Below are 14,759 nucleotides of genomic sequence, written 5' to 3'. Positions count from 1 at the left end.
CCAGTACACTCACTGTCACTCCTGTGTGTCTCTACCTTGCCCAGTGACACTTAGCAATCACACCTCCTACATGGACTGTACCTGTGAATCTCTGAGTTATTAAGGAGAAAGTAGATCATTTGTTATCTGTCCTTCTGCAGAAGTAGCTGGGCTTTTCCAGGGATAGCTTCCTTGGAGCTATTAGAGAAACTGCTGGGAAAGTGAGGTGCTCTGGGTCTGCCTCTATACCTCCTGTATAAGAAAAAGAGGAGACCAACAAAAAGAACCTACATGAGCATTCCTCAAATCTCACTGGACGTGGCATAGTCTTTGGCTCTTGAGGACATGAGTAGTTGGCTGTCTGGGATACCTCATGCCCTCAACACCATTTCTTCCCCTTCTACCAAGATCCCCTTTTTGTTGCTCTAGCCGTACCTGACCCTTACTTCTCCCTTAAATTCTTGCATGAATTCCACTTCTCCTTTTGCTTGAACATCTTCTTCTAACTTCTCCTAACCAATGCTTGTGACTTTAATTATGTACAGTATTGCCTCTCTGGACAGATCCCTCTGCCTCTCACTCCTTAAAGTCCCTGAGGGGCTCTGAGAAGAAGAGAGGGATCTACAAGATAAGCAAATGTCCATTCTAAGATTTAGATTGGGGTATCAGCTGGTCATGTGGTTATTGCTGCTGTGGACAGGATTAGCTCCAGAAAAAGTGAACAAGAGATACAGATGTGAAGACAGCCAGATTCTGATTGACACGATCTTAACTATGAGTAGTCATGTGAGCCCTTCGCTCTAGTTCTCAGTTGTAGGCAAACTGATTTGTAAAGTTATTCCTTCCTCAAACTTCCTTCCTATAGCCTAGTATGGGGCAAATAACCAGATCACATTTTGAGAAGGTCAGTTCAAACCTGGACTAAACATTTTGCATTGGGGCAAGTGTATTTCTCTTGCAATGGCTGCCCTATTATTTGGCAGAGATACTTATATTGTTAGCCTTTGGATAGGGCTCATGATAGACAAATTTATATACCTGTTGGATGGAGATATCTTGGGTAAGCATAATTTTCTTTCCATCACCTTTCCTTGAAAATCAATGTCTAGTTTTGGGTAGGAGGAACCTTGGTGTATGAAATCATTGTAAATTCACTTCAGCTTTTCTGGAGTTTGAGGGCGTGACTGTCTGGCTGCCAAATAAATAAAGCTTGTTTTGCCATAACTGTTGTGTCCAGATTCTCAAAACTGTGTTTGCTGGTTTCCGGTGAAATAGGCTCTGAGTTCCTCTTCACCACATCCTTGGAAGGTAAACTTTATTCAACACCAAGCTACCTTTCTACCTCCGGTATACACAGACTTCCCCTAACAAACACATCCCACATTGTGTTACTTCCAAGGCAAGAGCTATCTTTTGGCCAAAACAAGTTGCTTCATCCTTATTTTTAGACTCATTCACATCTGGAAGTCTCAGGTCTGGCTATGTTGGTAATTTTCTCCAGGTATCTCCCACAAAATCCCATTCTCAAGCAAATGTAAGGTCTCTAATAAATAACTAGGAAATGCCTGTGAAATGAATCAAGCATTGACTTTCTTCATTTGAATGTGTGCAACAGAAAAAAGTTATCAAGTATCAAATGCAATGAAGGAGAAAAAAATCAGTAGACGTCATGTGAAGAACTTGAAAAAAATCATTAATGCCTTTCACATGTGTGAGAACTGATTTACATTGTGAAACATATGTCATAGGGTAAAAACAAAACAACGTGATTCAAACAGGAGATCAGACTTGCATATGAATTTCTGTAGGGTAAAAGGAAACCCAGCACACACAAAAGAGGTTTAATTATACCATGGAAGCAATAGAATAAATGAATTAGGAACTGGCCAGTGGGGAGGATTCTGTACGAGATATGATTAACAATAGACCTAAAGGATTCATACTAACACCACACATACTGAAAGCCCTGGCGTTTTATTTGGGAAAATTTATAGAAATGTCAACTTTCCATAGATGAGCAAGAAAAACTGATTAAAAAGCTAGATTCTGAGTCATTTTTCATGCATTTACATTTCAATTTTAAAGATAAGTTAACCTAAAGTAAGCTCCCTCTGACACAGAACCCAAATTAGCTGGGAAACAAATCATAGCTCTATTTTCTAATTTTAAAGTGGGAAATTAGACCAAGTGTACCTTCAGGTCCTTTCTGGTATTGACATTCTGTGGTTCTTTTTTATTTTTAAAGAAACTAGGTGTATTTAAATCAGTGAAAGATAACATGCATTCAGAAGGCAGCTTAAAAATAGATAGGTATCGATGGGACACCTGGGTGGCTCAGTCAGTTACTTGGGCATCCAGTCTTGATCTTAGCTGAGGTCTTGATCTCCAGGTCATGAGTTCAGGCCCCATGTTGTGCTCCTCCCTGGGTACGGAGCCCACTTAGAAAAAAAGATATTATTAAAATGAGACTTTTAAAAAAAAGATTTATTTATTTGAGAGAGAGAGCACAAGCAGGGGGTAGGGGGAGAGGGACAATCAGACTCCCTGCTAGGCAGGGAGCCCAACATGGAGCTCGATACCCGGACCCTGGGATCATGACCTGAGCCGAAGGCAGACACTTGACTGACTGAACCACCCAGAAACCCCAAAGTGAGTTGTTATTTTTAAAGAGAAAGAACACTTAGGTTTTAGCGAAGAATAAAGTGCCCATATTCAAAGCTGAGGGAAGTGTTTGTTTATTTATCTTTTAAAGGTTTTATTTATTTATTTGAGAGAGAGAGCACAAGCAGGGACAGGGGCAGAGGGGGAAGCAGACTCCTCACTGAGCAGGAAGCCCAACGTGGGAGTCAGTCCCAGGACACTGAGATCAAGACCTGAGGCTGAAGGCAGATGCTTAACTGACTGCGACCCCCAGGTGCCCTGCCTATGTTTATTTTAGTTAAGTTCGTTGAAAAGGGCTTATATAGAAAGGTAACATCTCATAGTTTAAATGAGGGGTTGAGGTCTTAAATATTCAAAAGTCGTTTTATCCAGTCCCCCTTTATTTTGTCCCAAGTGCTTGGTGGCACATATGGAGATAGGCCAACCTAACTGAGCCCGGTAGGAGAACAAGAGAGGCAAAAGTCAGGCTCAGAACCCGAGGAAGGCCTGGCAAATGAGCAGCTGTGTCTATGCATCCTTTTTCATTCTTTTCTTTGCAACCTCAACGGCTGTGCTACTGGCAAATTCATGCTGTGAACTGACTCCACCCATGCAGCCGAGGTCTTACTGAGCTCCATTATGAGCAGAAGTCTGTGGCTTTGTGCCAGGCCAAGCAGCTCTGTCAGTCATTGATCCATTTAAGCAGCTCGGGCCCTGTTCTGTCCTATATATTTGTGACCTGAATGAAGGTATAAAGCATGTAATTAATTCTACAAATCATGCCCAATCAAGTGGCTACTACTTGATTTATGAAGATGCACATAAAATATTTTGAAGACTTTGATCATTGAGAAATGATTCTGGATAGCCAGAACGAATTTACCAGCGACAAGTACAAGCCACACTGTTAATACAGATAGAAGAAACAGCATGAGCCCCAAATAGCTGTGGCACAGAGGTGGGAAATTGGGAGGTCAACATAGACCTGAAGCTAAGTAGAACCCCAAAGTGCAGTCGCCGAGAGGAGAAAGAAGCAACATAGCATTGGGATGTATTAAGATTAATATTGGATGGATGGACAAGAAACCCTTGCACAAAAATACTTAGTCATACACGGAGTGGGTTGTCATACTCAGGTTTTGGTTTCTCTCTCTATATATATATTTTTAAAGATTTTATTTATTTATTTGTCAGAGAGAGAGAGAGAGAGAGCAAGAGCGAGCACAGGCAGAGTGGCAGGCAGAGGCAGAGGGAGAAGCAGGCTCCCTGCGGAGCAAGGAGCCCGATGTGGGACTCGATCCCAGGACCCAGGACGCTGGGATCATGACCTGAGCCGAAGGCAGCTGCTTAACCAACTGAGCCACCCAGGCGTCCCTGGTTTCTATATTTTTAAGAGTGTGGGGGAAACTGGAGAGGAACCCAAAATGAACAATAAGAAAGTCTTTAAACAATTCTTTGAGGAAAAGCTACACGATCTGCTTGAGTTGACGCACTGAAGAGTAACTTCAGGAGTATCCACGGAACATAGAAAGGTGTTGGGAAGTTGTTTCCACCTTGTTTTCTCCTCAGGTGCTTAGATTTGTAGAGAGAGTTTGCCTGTCAGCATCAGCACAAGAGTGATAAGCAAGTGGGCAGGTGGCCTCACTTTAACTTCTCCGAAGTTATGGGGTGTGATTCTCCTGCCGGCAGTGAAATTAAGCTGCTGTTTTACCTGTGGCTGAGTGCCTCCTGTCTCAGTCTTCCTTTTTAGGGCATGAGGTGCAGGCTTGGCCTTAGGCTCTGAGAGCTGGTGTCTCAAGCTGAGATCTCTATAGTCAAGGACTTGGATATTGTGGCGTGAAGGAGGTTTCCTGTCTTGTAAGAAGCCTCTCAGGAGACTTGGTTCCCCAGGGAGAGAAGAAATCAGCATCTACACTCTGGTCCTGTGTAAACCTCAATGAACAATAACATTGGGTTTTTATTTATGATGGGCTTGTGTTTTTTTCTCACCCATATTTGGATGCGGCTCTTCCTCCCCATGGCAGCCGTTCCGAACGCTGGCTGTCTCGTGGCCTCCCCATCCAGACCAGTCTCGAGGGTGCTTATGGCTGAGAAAGTCCTTAGGGAGAGCTCATTTTAGGGCTTTTTTGCTCCCATTAATGGCTGCCTTTGCAGTCTGATGTTCCTCTTGGATCATCTCTCATGACCTAACTTCTTTAAATTATGATTTTCTTTCAGCTCATCAAGGTGGCCTTGGAGAAAAGCCTGGCAGCTGTGGAGACCCAAAATGTATGTCTTCCTCCTCCTTCCTCAGCAGGAGGGGACAATAACAGAGGTCTTCAGGAGGAAATGCTCCACCTGAGGGCCGAGATCCACCAACACTTAGAGGAGAAGAGGAGAGCTGAGGGGGAACTGAAAGAGCTAAAGGCTCAAATTGAGGAAGCAGGATTCTCCTCTGTGGCCCACATCAGGTAGGACACTGCCCAGAGGAGGAGAGCCTGCCCATCGGGAGGTCCCCATAGGCAAGGGAGTTCAGCTCGCTGCAACGAAGGCATTTGTGCTGCTTTAGGGCTTCCTGATCCACAACCCAAGCTCCGTGCATTATTGGTTCAAATTCTTAAGAGAAAACTCAATATTGGTTAATGGTGATCATTCAGATTATTTAAATCTGGTCTTAATTCCGTGTAATAATGCCCATTATTAGCCATAGAGTCACAAGTGAAAATCTCCCGGTGTATGACAGGTATTGCTCTTTTCCATTGACTGGAACATTTTGAAGAATGTCCTACTACCCATGATGCTTCACTGCTGCGTGTGGAACCAGAAGAGTCCCTGAGGGAAGATGATGTATGCTGGGGCCCCTTTGCTTCCACTCAGCTCTCTCTTAGCTGCATGAATCCCTAAATCATGGAATAGTACTTTTAGAAATCTTTGCTGTTTTGTTAACTTTACAGAAGTGGTATATAGCTGATTCATTGGTGAGACTGACCACTGTGGGTTTTTAAAAAAAATATATTATTTATTTATTTAAGAGAGAGACAGAGATAGAGAGAGCACACAGGTGGGGAGGAGAGGGAAAAGCAGACTCCCCGCTGAGCAGGGAGCCTGACACAGGGTTTGATCCCAGCATCCTGGGATCATGACCTTAGCCTACGGCAGACGCTTAGCTGACTGAGCCACCCAGGTGCTCACTGTTTTTCATGGCATTTTTCAGAAGATGCTTGGGGAACAGACTGATAAGGTAGGACTAATCCATTCATTCGTTCATCCCTGAGGGTCATAATCATCATGGGGCCTGTTGTTTAGAGCACAGCAGTGCGGTTGTACAATTTCTAATTCATGCCCTATAGATTCCCTGCCTATTATGTGCCACTTAAACGTCCCCAAGTCATAGAATAATATTAGTGCTGAAGAGGACCTTGGCATCTAGCCTAATCCTTATTTCATAGTCAAGGAAACTCCATTCTACAATGATCTAGCAGCTTGCTCAAAGTTGCATTTTAGTCCATGGCTAGACCCCTGCCTCTGAATTTTTAATATCTAAGCCTTTTCTTCTATGCTATATACTTTTTAGAACAGTATTGGAAATATTCTCGTGATTATCCTCATGCTGGTTCTTTTACTCTGAATTATGATATTCCTTCTTTTTTTAAGATTTTTATTTATTTATTTGATAGAGATATACAGAGAAAGCGCAAGTAGATAGAGCAGTAGGCAGAGGGGGAGGGACAACAGTCTCTCTGTTGAGCAGGGAGCCCAATGCGGGGCTTGATCTGAGGACCCTGGGATCATGACCTGAGCTGAAGGCAGACACTTAAGGGACTGAGCCACCCAGACACCTCTTTCTTTCTTTCTTTTTCTTTTCTTTTCTTCTTTCTTTCTTTCTTTCTTTTTTTTAGAGAGAGTAAGTGTGAGAGTGTATGCACAAGGAGGTGGAGGGTTGGAAGGAGAGGAGAGAGAGAATCTTGAACAGCCTCTATGCCTGGTGCAGAGCCTGATGTGGGGCTCAGTCTCGCAGCCCTGAGATCATGACCTGAGCTGAAATCAAGAGTCGGATGCTTAACTGACTGAGTTACCCAAGTGCCCTCATGATATTTCCTTTTACTGAAGTGAAATTCTACTTAAGTGAAAGCATAAGTTGTTAAGTAATCTCTCTGCTCACCGTGGGGCTTGAACTCACAACCTCGAGATCAAGAGTCACATGCTCTCCTGACTGAGCCAACCAGTTCAGGAGTCTAAGAAACTCAATCTAGGGGGAGAGCTAACTGCTAATTCTTCAGGTGTGAATTACTAGTTTCCCATGCCTCTTCTAGTTAGCAGTTCTCAATATAGTGTGCTTACGGATCACCTGCAGGACTTAAGTAAAATGTAGATCCATAGGCCTTAGCTCTAAAGTTGTGGGGTTTTGTTTTTGTTGTTGTTTTGTTGTGTTTTTTTACAAGTACCTCATAGAATTCTGATGTTAGTACTTTTCAGGTCTGCAGCTGGTATAGCAGAATAAAATGACTCCTCTGTTGTAGACCCTGAACTGACTAGACCATATATGCAATTCCATTTAAGCATCCAGTAGCTTTACTAGGTATGAGTTATCCTTATTTTCTGTAAAAGGAGACTGAAGCTCAAAGAGGTTAAGAAAACTGCCTATTTAAATGAATTGCCTTGTTAAAGCAATGTTATTGTTGTTTTTTTTTTAACACTTCCATCCAACCCTGGTGAAGGGTTTGGTGTGAAGAAAGGATGGAGTCTAGAATGTCTTGGTGAAAATTGTTTATCCATTTTATGTCTTCTACAAGTATGCATGTTTTATGTGGCAGGCACTGTGGAGGCCCTGAGAATACAGGGTGAATAGGACAGGACGAGTCCCTGACCTTATGAAGATGATCTATTGAAAGAGCCAGACATAAAGCAAATAATTACAGAAGTACATTTGATTGTAGTTCTGACTGGTATTATTTATTTCTTGTTTTCCTAGGTCCCAATTTCTCATCCAGTGGTTGAAAACTGACCAATGATAATTAATAGAATTGTAGAACCCATAATAAATTTGTCCCAGGAAAGGTCTTTCTTATTCTTTTTTTTTTTTTTCTTAACACTGTAAGTACCGTTGTTTATTCCAGAGACCAGTGAAAAGGAGAACATGAGGCTGAGTGGGCACCTGGGTAGCTCAGTCGACTTAGCATCTGCTTTTGACTTGGGCCATGATCCCAGGTTCTGGGACCAAGTCCAGCATCGGGCTCCCTGCACAGTGGGGAGCCTGCTTTTCCCTCTTCCTCTCCTTTTGACTCTGCCACTACTTACTACTTATGTTCTCATTCTCTCTCTATCTCAAATAAATAAAATATTAAAAAAAAAAAAAGAACATGAGGCTAGATGACCAGGGTAAAGACAACTAGACCATGTGTGTTGAGTCCAAGATTTTTAGGGACTGTGTTGCCACCAAGTAGCTGTGGTAATACGGGAGTCTCTCCTCCTGAGTCTATCCAATAAGGGAGTCCTTGTCCATCTCTGAGGTGGCCTCCTGCTTTGGGGTGTCTCTGAGTCTCTGCTGGGCTGAGATGGGGGCTATGGAAACTGAGGCTGATAGAGGAGCCACCCCCTCATGTTGTGTGTGTGTTTCCTGCAGGAACACCATGCTGAGCCTTTGCCTTGAGAATGCAGAGCTGAAAGAGCAGATGGGAGAAGCAATGTCTGACGGATGGGAGATCGAGGAAGACAAGGAGAAGGGCGAGGTGGCAGTGGAAACTGTGGTAGCCAGAGGGGGTCTGAATGAGAATAGCCTTCAGGCTGAATTCAGAAAGCTCCAGGGAAAACTGAAGAATGCCCACAACATCATCAGCCTCCTCAAAGAACAGCTCGTGCTGAGCAGCAAGGATGGGAATAGTAAGCTTAGCCCAGAGCTCCTTGCACGCCTGGTCCGGGAGATCGACAGAATGAACACAGAGCTGGTCTGTTCTCCTGAGAAGCCCCAATGCCAGGAAGAGGAGCACGTGACCATAAGGCCCTGCCCCAGACCCCAGAGTCTTGATCTTGGGGCTGCCCTCGCCGTGGATGGCCACCAAGTAAGTGTGGGTTTAGATGGAAATAGAGACCTGTGGAGAAGGCCTGGAGGTAACAGTTTTTACCTAAAACAGTTCTGCTCCATGGGTCAGAAGGACTGAGGGAAGGGCACCTTTGCCCCCCAAGCAGTGGTAATATTCCTCACACATTCATCTTTTGGAAAAGCTTTTACAACATTGTCTCACAAATATTACTTGGGCAATTAATTTTTCATAAATAGTGTTTCATTTTCCAGATGGCACACTAGGCATTGGGCAGCAGGCAGAAAGACCCGGTCTCTGCCCGTAAGTCTGCAGTGTGGTGGGGAAAGATGGCATAAAACAGGTCAATAGGATGCCATATAGGGATGCTTGGGACTTAAGGAAGCCCCAACAAGTGGTGTGTAATGACACCTCTCCATATCACTGCCATTTTCATCACAGCCCATCCTGGGTGTCTGTTCATGGGCCACAGGATTGGGCTGTTGGGATCCTCCTAAGGGGAGGGGTTTTGCTGACTATTGAGTAAATGGAGACTAGAGAGGATTCGGGCTGAGGGGAGTGGAGGACAAGGCTGGGACAGGGGCATGAGGATAGATGAGGAGAGGTTTATACCCCTCCTCTCTTTAACCGCTGAACCAACCTTAACTGAGAGCCCCTCAGTAGACTCCAGTGGCACTGTACTTTGTGTTGAAAATACAGAGATGAATAAAACATTATCCTAGCTCTGCAGGAGCTTGGAACTGGAAAGCAAGCCACTACCAAAGGGCTTGAGGAATGCTGGAACAAACCCATGAATATAGTCCACCGGGGGTCAGAAAGGGAAGGGGCCAGGACTGCCCAGGACTGTTACTGCCTGGTCCCTATGCTGGCTCTTTTCACAGCTGGATAACCAGCCCCAGGCCCGAGACCCTGGGACTCCATCAGAATTTAGCCTTCCTGGATCCACCAAGCACCTGCGCTCCCAGCTGGCCCAGTGCAGACAACGCTACCAGGACCTCCAGGAGAAGCTGCTGATATCAGAAGCCACGGTCTTTGCTCAGGCCAACCAGCTGGAGAAATACAGAGTCATGCTTAGTAAGTCTTAGGTTCACCATCACTAAGACAGCTGCCTACGTGCTTTGTAGACTTCCCTTTTCTTCCCCAGCCTCAAAACAAATTTAATCCCGACCAGGGTCCTAGAATTGTAAAAATGGTTATTTAACTTCAGTTTTTGCACCTGGCAGAGAAGAATAAAAAACAAAGCAAGTTTGCAGTGAGCATATAGGGAAGAAATGGGCCAACACCTATGTTTGCTGATTTCTGCTATAGTCAGCAAAATGCTTTACATCTCTCAACATATACTGATAGTTTCTCTCCTCCTCTTGGCACCAAATCACATTCTTCAAAAATATACCATCATCGTTGAATCCATGCTTTCTCCTAGAACTTCCTATGGTGATTGAAATGCTTAGGGAGCACATGAGATGTGTCTAGTATAGCTTCAGAATTTTGTTTACTTAATTAATTTAATATGAGGTAGTCACGTGTGGCTAGTAGCTATCTCTTTTTAATTTTAATTTTGATTTTTAAAAATTTTTCATTTTTTAAATTTCTTTTCAGTGTACCAGAATTCGTTGTTTATGTACCACAACCAGTGTTCCATGCAACATGTGCCCTCCATAATACCTACCACCAGGCTCACCCAACTTCCCTCTGCCTGCCCCTTCAAAACCCTCAGATTGTTTTTCAGAGTCCATAGTCTCTCATGGTTTGTCTCCCCCTCCAATTTCCCCCAATTCCCTTCTCCTCTACATATCTCCATGTCATCCATGTTTTTCTTATGCTCCACAAATAAATGAAACCATATGATAATTGACTCCCTCTGCTTAAACTTATTTCATGCAGCATAATCTCTTCCAGTCCCATCCATGTTGATACAAAAGTTAGGCATTCTTCCTTTCTGATGGAGGCATAATACTCCATAGTGGATATGGACCACATCTTCCTTATCTGTTCGTCCATTGAAGGGCATCTTGGTTCTCTCCACAGTTTGGCAACCATGGCCATTGCTGCTATAAACATTGGGGTACAGATGGCCGTTCTTTTCACTACATCTGTATCTTTGGGGTAAATACCCAGTAAGTGCAATGGCAGGGTCATAGGGAAGCTCTATTTTTAATTTCTTAAGGAATCTCCATACTGTTTTCCAAAGCGACTGCACTGACTTGTATTCCCACCAACAGTATAAGAGGGTTCCCCTTTCTCCACATCTTCTCCAACACACACTATTTACTGTCGTGTTAATTTTGGCCATTCTAACTGGTATAAGGTGGTATCTCAATGTGGTGTTTAAAAATTAATTAATTAATTAATTAATTTTCAGCATAACAGTATTCATTGTTTTTGCACCACACCCAGTGCTCCATGCAATCCATGCCCTCTCTAATACCCACCACCTGGTTCCCCCAACCTCCCACCCCTTGCTGCTTCAAACCCCTCAGATTGTTTTGCAGAGTCCATAGTCTCTCATGGTTCACCTCCCCTTCCAATTTCCCCCAACTCCCTTCTCCTCTCTAACTCCCCTTGTCCTCCATGCTATTTGTTATGCTCCACAAATAAATGAAACCATATGATAATTGACTCTCTCTGCTTGACTTCTTTCACTCAGCATCTTCTCTTCCAGCCCCATCCATGTTGCTACAAAAGTTGGGTATTCATCCTTTCTGATGGAGGCATAATACTCCATAGTGGATATGGACCACATCTTCCTTATCCATTCGTCTGTTGAAGGGCATCTTGGTTCTTTCCACAGTTTGGAAACCGTGGCCATTGCTTCTATAAACATTGGGGTACAGATGGCCCTTCTTTTCACTACATCTGTATCTTTGGGGTAAATGCCCAGTAGTGCAATGGCAGGGTCATAGGGAAGCTCTATTTTTAATTTCTTGAGGAATCTCCACACTGTTCTCCAAAGAGGCTGCACCAACTTGCATTCCCACCAACAGTGTAAGAGGGTTCCCCTTTCTCCACATCCCCTCTAACACATGTTGTTTCCTGTCTTGCTAATTTTGGCCATTCTAATTGGTGTAAGGTAATATCTCAATGTGGTTTTTATTTCAATCTCCCTGATGGCTAGTGATGATGAACATTTTTTCATGTGTCTCTTAGCCATTTGTATGTCTTCATTGGAGAAGTGTCTGTTCATGTCTTCTGCCCATTTTTTTGACATAATTATCTGTTTTGTGTGTATTGAGTTTGAGAAGTTCTTTATAGATCCTGGATATCAGCCTTTTGTCTGTACTGTTATTTGCGAATATATTCTCCCATCCCGTGGGTTGCCTTTTTGTTTTGTTGACTGTTTCCTTTGCTGTGCAGAAGATTTTGATCTTGAGGAAGTCCCAAAAATTCATTTTCATTTTTATTTCCTTTGCCTTTGGAGACATATCTTGAAAGAAGTTGCTGTGGCCGATATCGAAGAGGTTACTGTCTAGGTTCTCCTCTATGATTCTGATGGATTCTTGCCTCATGTTGAGGTCTTTCATCCATTTTGAGTTTATCTTTGTGTATGGTGTAAGAGAATGGTCGAGTTTCATTCTTCGACATATAGCTGCCCAATTTTCCCAGCACCATTTATTGAAGAGACTGTCTTTTTTCCACTGCATATTTTTTCCTGCTTTGTTGAAGATTATCTGACCATAGAGTTGAGGGTCCATATCTGGGCTCTCTCCTCTGTTCCACTGGTCTATGTGTCTGTTTTTATGCCAGTACCGTGCTGTCTTGGTGATCACAGCTTTGTAGGAAAGCTTGAAATCAGGCAATGTGATGCCCTCAGTTTTGTTTTTCTTTTTCAACATTTCCTTAGCAATTTGGCGTCTCTTCTGGTTCCATACAAATTTTAGGATTGTTTGCTCCAGCTCTTTGAAAAATGCCCGAGAAATTTTAATTGGAATGGCATTAAAAGTATAGATTGCTCTAGGCAGTATAGACATTTTTGCAATGTTTATTTTTATGATCTATGAGCAGGGAATGGTCTTCCATCTTTTTGTGTCTTTTTTGATTCCTTTCATGAGTGTTCTGTAGTTCTTCGAGTACAGATCCTTTACCTCTTTGGTTAGATTTATTCCCAGGTATCTTATGGTTCTTGGTGCTATAGTAAATGGAATTGATTCTTTAATTTCCCTTTCTGTATTTTCATTGTTAGTGTATAAGAAAGCAACTGATTTTTGTACATTGACATTGTATCCTGTCATATGACTGAATTGCTGTATGAGTTCTAGTAGTTTGGGGGTGGAGTCTTTTGGGTTTTCTATATAAAGTATCATGTCATCTGCAAGGAAAGAGAGTTTGACTTCTTCCTTGCCAATTGAATACCTTTTATTTCTCTTTATTGTCTGATTGCTGTTGCTAGGACTTCTAATACTATGTTGAACAAGAGAGGTGAGAGTGGGCATCCTTGTCGTGTTCCTGATCTCAACGGGAAGGCTGTGAGCCCCATTGAGGATGATATTTGCTGTGGGCTAGTAGCTATCTTATAGAACTGTATAGATCTTGATGTTTTAGGACTCTAAATTAGTTCAGCCCCATTTACATATTTACTGAGCCTCTGTGGATAAAGCACTTGCTAGTTTCCTGGGGGCTTCTAGGGTTGTTAATATATATAATATATATAATACCCAACATAAAGATATCTGGTCCCCACAAAGCCTCAGTTGTAGGTGAGCTCACCAGTGGCACACAGAAGCTCATCCTGGTGGAAGGAAGTCCTGCCTGGAGTGAGTGGTCTCTTCTCCCACTTGCCACTTTGGCTGTAAACTCCCTGCCCCTTGAGGGCTAGGGCATGTGCCCCTGAGGTTGAGGGAGTACATGGGACATTCTGAGAGCCTCTGTGACACCCTCTGTCTCTTCCTGAACAGGTGAATCCTTGGTGAAGCAGGACAGCAAGCAGGTGCAGGTGGACCTCCAGGATCTGGGCTATGAGACCTGCGGCCGAAGTGAAAATGAAGCTGAGCGTGAGGAGAGCACCAGTCCTGGTAGGAACACAAGGGCAGGGCTCACCTGGCCTTCCTGGAGTCAGCCTTCCCATCTGGTAGCTGCTGGCCAGTCCCACACCTAATGAGGAGTAGGGCCGAGGGGACCCAGGACCAGTGAGGCATAGGAAGTTTGGCAGAGAACTCTGGACCAACACGAGGCTAAGTGTGAGTGGGAATGTCTCTAATTAGTTTATAACATACTGCTGTTGATTAAAAGAAGGAAAGTTCTGTCCAACTGGTGATCCTCTAAGGCTTACTTTTTAATGAAGAGACCAGATGAGCTTGTGGAGACATGTAAACCCTAAGCTAAAAAATCTGCTTTTCCATCCTAGAAGGACTTTGTAGGTACACCCACCAAACTGAAATTGAGAATATAAAAAACACTCAGGGCAGTGGGAGGTGACTGTACCTGGTTCCTGACCTGCAGGGCTGTTGAGCGGGTGGAAATACCATGTCTGAATGCTGGTTAAAGCATGGCTGAATAAAGTACCGCCTCAACTTTCACTTTAGTGATTCCTATCCCTGGCACCAGACCTGTCTCCAAGCCTCAGCAGCACGTGTAGTTTTATTCAGGAAGATGTCTTTGTCTTTTCTCAGAGTGTGAGGAACACAACATCCTCAGGGAAAGAGCCCTGGAGGGGCGCCTGGGCTCCTCAGCGGCTAGCCCCCCAGGGAAGAAGCCCTTGGAGAGCTCTCGAGGGAAGCAGGAGGAGTTCCGTGCATATGGAAAGTCAGAAGACATCTCTCTCCTGCAGAAGGACATCAGAGACCTGAAGGCCCAGCTGCAGAATGCCAACAAGATCATCCAGAACCTCAAGAGCCGGGTCCGGTCTCTCTCGGTTACAAGTGATTATTCATCTAGTCTGGAGAGACCGCGAAAGCTGAAGGCCGTTGACACCCTCGAGGGATCTTCACCTCACAGTGTCACTGATGAGGATGAGGGGTGGCTGTCTGATGGCACTGGGGCTTTCTACCCCCCGGGGCTTCAGGCTAAAAAGGATCTGGAGAGTCTGATCCAGAGAGTATCCCAGCTAGAGGCCCAGCTCCCAAAAACTGGAGTGGAAGGGAAGCTGGCAGAGGAACTGAGATCAGCCTCCTGGCCTGGGTAAGGGGG

The 14,759-nt window shown here is 44.0% G+C and overlaps 1 protein-coding gene across 36 annotated transcripts in view; it reads left to right on the top strand.

Annotated features, from left to right (window-relative positions):
* Positions 1 to 14,759, top strand: part of PDE4DIP (phosphodiesterase 4D interacting protein) — a 210,658-nt gene that overhangs the window by 167,378 nt on the left and 28,521 nt on the right. For all 36 annotated transcript variants that reach the window (XM_082685174.1, XM_082685185.1, XM_082685178.1 and 33 more), the window contains 5 exons: positions 4,837 to 5,069; positions 8,222 to 8,657; positions 9,518 to 9,710; positions 13,529 to 13,645; positions 14,243 to 14,750. In XM_082685174.1, the coding sequence (XP_082541300.1) occupies positions 4,837 to 5,069; positions 8,222 to 8,657; positions 9,518 to 9,710; positions 13,529 to 13,645; positions 14,243 to 14,750 (1,487 nt within the window). The remainder of the gene's footprint in view (positions 1 to 4,836; positions 5,070 to 8,221; positions 8,658 to 9,517; positions 9,711 to 13,528; positions 13,646 to 14,242; positions 14,751 to 14,759) is intronic.

The sequence above is a fragment of the Mustela nivalis genome, assembly GCF_964662115.1.
Source record: "Mustela nivalis genome assembly, chromosome: 10".
NCBI lineage: Eukaryota > Metazoa > Chordata > Mammalia > Carnivora > Mustelidae > Mustela > Mustela nivalis.
This window is presented reverse-complemented; position numbering and strand designations above follow the sequence as displayed.